At 43.5% G+C, this 9,294-nt stretch overlaps 1 protein-coding gene across 1 annotated transcript; it reads right to left on the reverse strand.

Annotated features, from left to right (window-relative positions):
- Nucleotides 1-777: 777 nt before the first annotated feature.
- On the reverse strand, nucleotides 778-9,021 carry LOC144614847 (apolipoprotein R-like). Its single transcript, XM_078440679.2, has 4 exons — nucleotides 8,850-9,021; nucleotides 4,719-4,889; nucleotides 1,875-2,050; nucleotides 778-1,319 (listed from the first exon to the last, which is right to left on the reverse strand). The coding sequence occupies exons 1-4, from the start codon at nucleotides 8,932-8,934 to the stop codon at nucleotides 1,179-1,181; spliced, it is 573 nt and encodes a 190-aa protein (XP_078296805.1). The 5' UTR covers nucleotides 8,935-9,021; the 3' UTR covers nucleotides 778-1,178.
- Nucleotides 9,022-9,294: the final 273 nt, after the last annotated feature.

Here is a 9,294-nt window from a genome sequence, read left to right on the forward strand (position 1 = left end):
GTGGCAGCTGTTTTGACACAACCAAAGAAAAGAACAGAGATTTTTCTCTATTATGGGTCAAGATGCGGTGGAGAAGCAGAGGCTGGGGTGAAGCAAGCATGAGTGGCAATGAGATTTCAGAGGACGTGAATGATTGGAAGAAGAGGTGACTGTCCCAAATGAACATTTCCCAAGAGTATCCAGAGCTGTAAGGGGAACATCTGACAGACAAGCCCCTGAGGAGTTTCCCCAGCCCCTTCGGTCCTTTCTCCCATTTCTGTGTGCTCCTCTGCAAGCTTCCCTGGGCTCTGGCTTCTCAGGGTCCGACCTTCTATTCTCTTGGGGAGACTCCCCTCAGGCGGCTAGACAGTTTGTCCCCCAGAGAGAGCTGGGTGGCCGAGGAGCTCGTAGACCCCCAGGGTGGCTCTTCGCCAATAACAGACAGGTGCTGCACAATGACAACCCAGTTCCTCTCCCTGGAAAAACTTACCTGGGACAAAAGTTCAGCAAACTCGTCGTCCAGAGTTCTCTCTGGGTCAAGGCTAAACCACTAGGGAAAGAAAGCAGAAGACTTGGAGGAAAATGAGATGTTTGGCCTGGGCACTGAAGGCGGAGTACGAAGTGGAGAGGGCGGGTAAAGGTACCTCACACAAGGCACAGGGATATATTTTTGAGGACTACATACACCTTGTGATGCCATATCATAGAGACGAGAGTTAATTAGAGAAACGTTAGGAAGTGATTTGTACGGGGCGTTACGCTTTGGTTACACGGGCATCCAAGTGAAAACAAGGACACTGGATTTTTGACAGGTGATTATTTATTTCTGTCATGCCATCACATCCAGGACAGCAGAAGCGTAGGCTGAGCAAAGAGACAGACCCCATAGCTCCACGTGATCGGTGGCACGAAGGATATCAACAGATTCTCCTAAGACAGGTCTTTTTTCTTTCTTTTTTTTTTTTTTCTTTTTTTTCTTTCTTTTTTTTTTTCTTTTTTTTCTTTCTTTTTTTCTTTTTTTTCTTTCTTTTTTTTTTTCTTTTTTTTTCTTTCTTTTTTTTTTTTTTTTTTAGTAAACAGTACTTAAGGAACAATTAGTAGGGTTGCTAACTGGAAAAATGGACCTAATTCTCTCTTTTTTGCAGGGAGGCGGCAGGCGTGGGGGGTGTGGGCGCACTGGTTTCTCAACGGCATTCCCCTCAAGCCGAACTCTTGTCCAGGTGCTCAATCTCCATCGACAGCTTATACACCTCCAGGGCCATTTTCACGTCCTCCGGGGAGGGGAGGCATTCCAGGAGCTTTTTGCCCTTTAGCACTTGCTCACAGCCCATCTGCTCTACCTAAAAGAGATCCAAGGATAGATTTAGAGATTTCTCTCCAACTGTGAAAGTATTAAGATTTCTTCAGGAGGCCGCACTGGTGACAGCAAAATGGGAGTAACGCGACCATCCTCGGGGCTGGTGGAAGAAATGAAAAGATTCTCTGTCTCAGCAGGGTGTTCGCCCTAGGGCCCAGCACTCGCCCAGACCTCCCCATCCACGGCGAATAAATAACTGCTGAAGCAGGGAAGGAGCAAGCCTGCAGAAGACATCCGGAGGCTTCTTCAGGGACAACTGGCAAAATCATAGCACGCGTTGTAGAAAACATGGTGCGAGGGGCCGGGTGACCTGGATCTACGGCACCCTCCTACCGAGGGGCTTGGCTCTTCTTGCCAGAAAGATGAGAGAATTAGAACTTGCTTTAACGAGCTCATCAAGTGCTTTGAGGCTGATTTTCAACAACTCAGAAATGAGTCCGGGTCGAAGTCAGATCTCATCCATGTTGGTTGACAGTGCTCTGCCACCGATGACCAGTTTTAGAATGGGATGGGGCATCCTGAAATGTGTGCCACTTACCCACTGACACTTGGGCACTGCTGGCAACCACATTCCGTTCCCGGAGCAGGTAAGGTTTGGGGAACCAACCATATCATAGCCATCATCACACTGGACGGTCACATTTTCAGGCTCAACGTACTGGCCCTTACGCACAGTCAGGTCTCCATTCCTTATCTCTGGTTTCTGACACAGGGCTGGAATGGAAACACAGTTTTGATCATCCTGTGATTCTCAGAGTAAGATCTTACGAAAGCGAAGAATCCCGAGGGGGTGAGGAACACGGATGGTAAATTATACCCGCATGCTGAGAGTTGTGCTTTGTCTCCATTTGTTGTATGATTATGACAATAAAATTGGTAATGAGAATAATGCTAGTTTACACACTATCATCAACATAAAACACTGTGATTGTCTCCATTGGACTAGCGAGGAAAAGCAATCATGTAAAAAACGCTATTATTGTTTCTATTTTGCTAGAAGGAAAAACTAGGTGCAGAGACTTTGTGTGACTTGTCTAAGGTTGCATAGCTTTTAGGTGGCGTGACTATAATATAAGCCTAAGTACGTGGTGCCAGAATCTGAGTTTTTAAAACTACTCTATCTGGAAACCTCACTCTTCTTATGATCTCAAGTACGTAATTTTTCTTCGCATACCCTTGACCGCTTTCTGTGTTAAGTGAAGACAATGGTGAGAAATTAGCCCCTTGAGTTGCTATTTGCAGTGTGATTTTTACAAGGCACACGTAATCTTGGGGGTCAACCAGAAATCTCCTGTTAGGCCAATTTCATTACGAGAAGATGAACGGGATGTGTGAGGCTCTGATGGAGATATCAGACACCCCGGGGGAGGTTTCGAATTTATCTATAAGAACAGTCATTGAAAATGAAGCAGGTACTCACAGAAATGTTGGGAAATCCTCACTGATACTTCCAAATTAAAACCTGCTATCTCTCTGTGCAAGAAACAGAACCACACACACATAGACACTTGAATTATGTCAAAGGCAGCAGTTGTGGAACCTGTGGCCCGTTTAATAAGTGGCACACAGCTTATTGATTATCCACCAGGGAAAACCGAACCTTGAACCCCACTCTCTACCACAGACGCAAAGGAATTTCAGGTAGGTTGGCGATACCAGTGTGAAAGGTGAAACAGTAAAGACCTGTAAGATAACACAGGAGAGTATTTTTGTTGTGTTTTGTTGTCGTATAGACTGTTGCCTTGTGGTGAGCAAATAGTTCTTCAACAAGACACAAAAGTTTCCAATACCACGGAAGATACTGGAAAATGGAAATAAATTGGGGTTTAAAACTTATGTTTATCGAAATTGGAATTTAGAACTTATGTACGAACGTAAATTGTTATAACTGTTTTCGGACAAAATTTGACGTCATCTACTAAACATGAATATATGTACACTCTACAAAATAGCAATTTACTCCTGAGTTTATTCCTAATAGAAAGGTTTGCACATTTGTACCAAGAGACATGCACGAAAGTGTTCCTAAGAGTATTATTCATAATGGCCAAAAACATGAAAAACCTCAAACATTTATAAAGTACATAAAGTGTGGTCTATTCACCCAAAATAATATTATAAAGTAACGGAAATGAATAAGCTATCACTATGTGTAAGAACATAGATGGTTTTCCAGACCTAATGAAGAAAGAGGCCACGCACCAAAGACAAGCATGACCTCCTCTGTATAAAGTTGGCAAGACTCATCCATAGTGTTGGAAGGTGCGAGAGGGACAGTAAAGTATCCCCCAGGCTGAAAAGTTACTCTGAGACCAAAAAAAAACAAAGCAGGCCATTCCATACAGTTCCCACAGAATTTTATTGAGGTTACCTTACTGATTTGGGGGGCACGGCGGAATCAGGCAGACGACGATCCAGGCCCTACACAGCAATTCTCAAAAAAGTCTGGACTTCAGTCCACAGATTTCTTTAGCGCAAGGGGGCATTGTAGTACAGGCCACTGTAGTAAGATCAAAGGGTTCAAAGCACCTAACTGACAGCTAACGTTTAAGCAGATCTTGTGGTGCTATCTAGACTTTAGGAAGAGGAAAGACTTTTATCTCTAAGATTCGTGAAAGGCCAAAGCAAGCCTCCCCCTGTACCAGCCTTGGAGGGCACTTTTAAGGTATGTTTAGTCATCTCCAACAGGCCTGGAACACATAGCCCCAAGAGAGGTCATCAAGGGAACAGGAACAAGGTGCAGTCAGTGTCGTCAGCACACTGTAGAATGGGCATAGCAGCCGTCTTTGGGGAAGAGAGTCATGCGGTGCGTCAAGGTCAGGTTCACATTGTGATAATTGTTGACCTTCACACCCAACATTGGTATGCTTTTCTGTAGTATGTTACATATCAGGTAAAACTTTTATTGAAACAAAGCAGGGGCGCCTGGGTGGCTCAGTTGGCTAAACGTCCAACTTCAACTCAGGCCACGATCTCGTGGTCTGTGAGTTCAAGCCCCGCATCGGGCTCTGGGCTGAAGCTCGGGGCCTGGAGCCTGCTTCGGATTCTTTCTCTGCCCGTCCGCCACTCATGCTCTGTCTGTCTCTCTCTCTCTCTCAAAAATACATAAACATTGAAAAAAAATTTTAAAAAAAAAGCGAAAAGTGGCCCTCTAGATTACCTCTGAAAACATACACAATTGGTAACAATGGTTACTTCAAGAGTGATAAGCTGGATGATGGTTCAGACTTTTAAAATATTGTATATATGCATGTGTTAATGAGTCGATAAATAAAATAAAAATTTGTAAGTGTTTCCCCTGGCTGGGAAGAGACACTACAGTCAGAACTTTCCTGGAGGCTCTACTTTTTTTAGTCAGGGTCATCAGTAAAGTTGAGGTTACCTTTACATTCAGGAGCCGAAGCCGACCAGCGGGAGTTTCTGCAGGTGATTTTGGACTGTCCAACCAGAACGTAACCTTCATTGCATTTATACTGCACCGCAGTAGTAAAGGAGAAAAATGAGCTCACGTCTTTATGGAATCCATGGGCAACGCTTGGGAACATTTTGCAATCTTGAATGATAAAAGAGAAGGGTGGAAGGCAATGAGCCAAATACAATGAACAATTCCGAATGAGGGACTCTTCCTGTTTCATAGAAGGAAGTCATTAAGTTATACTGTAGAGGGGTATTTTATTTCCTTGACAAAATCAACAGGAATGATTTGCCGAGGTCTTAGCAACTTGCCAGTCACTGGGTTAACCATTTTATATGTCATACCAATTAACGCTCACACCAGCTGAGTCACTATGATCATCAAACCCATTCTAGAGAAAAGGAAACACAATCTTAGAGGGATCAGATGTTCTGCCAAAGGTCACAGCTAGTAAGTGCTTGCAACAGGAATCGAATTTAGACATTGAAGTAAGGTTTGCCTCCAAGTCCATGGGTACTTACTGGAATACTGTTATTTTCTTTTCTCTGCCATGATCATTGGGTACTTATTCTACGTGGCATCAGTGGGTATGTAAAGGCCATCAAACGGAAGTCTTTGTTCTTATTTTTTGCAAAATCAAGTGGCATCTCATAATTGATGAACTTGGTGGCTCAGAATCAGTTAGAAAACCCTTAACTCCTTTGCCCAAACCAAAGGCACGAAAAGATTAGGAATTTCATTTTTGTCACTTAAATTAGTCTCAGGTGAGTCAAATGAGGTGGGTGCATTTCTCCTTCGCAGTGACAGGGCGCACTGAGAAAGCCCAATACATCTCTTTTCAACTCGGAGGGACATTAGACACAGTGGCCTAGTGTCGAGCTCCTGCCTGGGAAATCGAAACTGCAAAGGTGGGCTGCCTAGTGGCCCTGCTGGTGAGAGAAAAGGACAGATTTCTGCTGCCTTGAGAGTGGCCTGTACTCCTGACATCATTCGGGACAAGGGATGAATACATACTTCCGGTGAATTGGAAATGGGCCGCATGAAAAAGACAGCCCTGGTGGTGTTGTCTTCAGGCCCGTGCAAAGGGAGCCCTGGAGGTGGGAAGAAAGCCTCTGTGTAGATAAAATCTCCAGGAGTCACCAGGTATTTAGGAGACAGGAAAGAGGAAGTGATCAGCCAGTATTGGAGATGGACCCGGGATCAAGCCGACCAGGGGACTGCACTTAGCAGATCCTCAGCCATCGTGACGAAGGCTCCACCAAGAAACAACTACAAAAACACGAGCGAGAGAGCACGCCCGAAACACTCTTGCTGGCCAGACTCATCTCAGATCGAGTACGGTTTCCCTTACCTCTGCTGTTCGCAAAGCTGCAACTCTGAGGCGTTCAGAAAGCATAGGCATAGGAATCCCAAAGTCAGTTCTGTTTTTGTTACGAGGAAAAAGGAATCGGCCTGTGTAAGTCAACAGCTTCCATAGAGCTTTCCTTGAACTGCAGATCAAGCACCCCCATAGAAATATCAAGAATAGCTCTTCATTTTTATGAATAAACATACAGAGGGAGTTTTGTAGCTCAGGCTCTTCAGGTAATATTAAGGAAGCATACTTGCAACGTACTTAGCAAGATAAGATGTCGCCGCATGCGGAGTTATACCACTGTCCTAGTCACTGCAGCGCCAGATTCGGACCGGAAGCGAGTGCTGTAGGAGAAGGTGTTGGCAGAATGGAGGGAAGGCCTCCAGGTGTAAGCTGGAGATACATCCTGAAGGACGGGTGAAAGCTGAGTGGTTGATAAGATAGGAGAGGCAGCGTCTTACGGAGGCAACGAGCCAAGTCTGGGATCAGAAGCTTATTACCGTGAAGGAAGGGAGGTTCAAGTCAGAGCGGACAGACATTATATACCATTTCAGAGGGTTGGGGCCATAGGGAACAGGAAGAGAGGAGGCAACAGCAGAGAGAGAGGGAGGGAAATGGACACATGAAGAAATCATTGGGAGACTTGACAACTTTGACGGGGCCTTCCTCTGCTACCTCCGACTCCAAGAGAGAGGGACTCAGAGATGAAGCTGGAAAACTAAAAATCCCCCGAGCACGAGGTTCTTTATCCTGCATCCACTCTACAACCTAAAATTAATACTGCCACCCAACAATTTTCATGCATCTGATGTGAGAAGTCATCCTCCAGAGAAGGATGCTTCCTTAGTAAACCCACGCTTCCCCCCCCCCCCCCCCCCCCGCCCCGACCACTCTCAGTGACGAAGAAAGCATTGCTTCTACACTCTGAAATCAGTAAGAACATGCAGCCCTTGCTCTGGGTTGGGATTTTCCAGCCAAGCCATCTCAAGTCCTCAGTCTTCAGGCCATGCAAATCTTTTCAGAGAATACGTTTATAAATATTTTTAAATGTGAAACATTAGTTCTCTCAGACAAAAAATAATAATATTAGATAACAAAAGAGGAAAATCTCACTTTGCTTAAAAGACATTTCCATTTAAATAACATAGAGGTAAATTTTTTTAAGTTTATTTATTTATTTTGAGAGAGAGTGTGAGAGAGCACACAAACGAGGGAGGGGCAGAGAGAGAGGAAAAGAGAGAATCCCAAGCAGGTTCCTCACTGTCAGCACAGAGCCCGATGCAGGGGGGTGTTCGGACCCACGAACTGTGAGATCATGACCTGAGCTGAAGTCAAGAGCCCGACGCTTAAGCGACAGAGCCACCCGGGCACCCCTCACATACCAATAAATTAATTACCATAGCAGCAGGTCTTCAATCAGTTCTGGTAAGTTCTCTCAAACACTTTTGTTTCTCATTCTGGTAAAAACTTCTCTATAACGTTCAATAACAACGCCTCACATTTATACGATGGCTTACAGTTCACAAAGTGCCCTATAATTTTACTCTAGAAAATTTACTCAGTATTTGGTAACAGAAAATATTTTAAAATTTTTATTTATTATTAGTTTTTAATTCCAGTATAGTTAACATACAGTGTTATATTAGTTTCAAGTATACAATACAGTGATTCAACAGTTCTCTACATTATTCAGTGCTCATCATGATAAGTGTGCTCTTAATCCCTTCACCTGTTTTACCCATTGCCTGCATCCCTCTCCCCTCTGGTAACCCTCAGTTTGTTCTCTGTTTTTTAGTTGTCTCTTTTCTTTCTTTCTTTCTTTCTTTCTTTCTTTCTTTCCTTCTTTTCTTTTCTTTCTTTCTTCCTTTCTTCCTTCCTTCCTTCCTTCTTTCCTTCCTTTTCTTTCTTCCTTCCTTCCTCCCTCCCTCTTCTTTCCTTCTTTTCTTTCTTTCTTTCTTCCTTTCTTTTGTCTTCCTTCCTTCTTTCCTTTTCTTTATTCCTTCCTCCCTCCCTCTTTCTTTCTTTCTTTCTTCCCTTCTTTTCTTTTCTTCCTTCCTTCCTTCCTTCCTTCCTTTTCTTTCTTCCTTCCTCCCTCCCTCCCTCTTCTTTCCTTCTTTCTTTCTTTCTTTCTTTCTTTCTTTCTTTCTTTCTTCCTTTTGTCTTCCTTCCTTCCTTCCTTTTCTTTATTCCTTCCTCCCTCCCTCTTTCTTTCTTTCTTTCTTTCTTTCTTTCTTTCTTTCTTTCCACACATGAGTGAAATCATATGGTATTTGTCTTTCTCTGACTGATGATTTCGCTTAGCATTAAACTCTCTCAAACCACCTGACAACAGAAAATATTTTTGCCTTTTGGATGGAAAGTATTTCTAATCAGTCAGTAACTAAGATTTTGGATGGCACAATTAACCTATTTGGAAAGTAAATTCGTCTTAAGCATTTTGCAGTATTTAAATATAAGACATTGATTTGAAAATTCAAGATTATTCCTTGCTAAAGCAGCCTCACAAGGATTTGTGCATATCAACGTGTTTTTATTCTAGACATAATCACAGCTTCTACTTGAATTAAAATAATTTCTTCTATATTTTAAAATTCTTCATTTTTATTAGTATATAGTTGATTATACTCTCTCAAAAAGGTTACGAACTACCACTACTTGACTAAATTCAGTTAGTTCTTTATTAGATATTTGTCCTCCACATCTTAGAGAGACTACCCTCCTTTCCCCATAACTATTGTACTCACCACACAAGCCAGAAGGGCACAGAAGTAAGGTCAAGACCCCAAAGAGACACAGTGCTGGGAAAGCGCTCTGCAACTTGGAAGGCATGGCACAGTCTCAGAGGTGCCACACTGGGGCTCAGTGCTTCCAGACCCTTGAATCGATATGAAGAAAAGATCTCTAAATAACAGTTGAAATGGTGCGTAAGTCAAAGCCTTGGCAAAGTCTCAGTTACGTGTCACTAAAGGGGAGGGGCTGGGGGAGTGACCAGAAGACCAAGTGCTGAGCACAGCTCTGATAGGGTAAGCTTTCCGTCTTCTTGGGGAGAAGAGTCTGGAGATTGATGGAAGAGCCCTCTGGAATTCTGTATGTAGTTACTGTTGTAATCCCAAGATTCTCTTGCTGTCCAGATGGGGCACATGATGAGTTCCTTTCTGGATATATTCACGATTCCTCTCCAAGTAACCA

Source organism: Panthera onca, chromosome F1 (genome assembly GCF_046562875.1).
Source record: "Panthera onca isolate mPanOnc1 chromosome F1, mPanOnc1 haplotype 2, whole genome shotgun sequence".
In the NCBI taxonomy this organism is placed as follows: Eukaryota; Metazoa; Chordata; class Mammalia; order Carnivora; family Felidae; genus Panthera; species Panthera onca.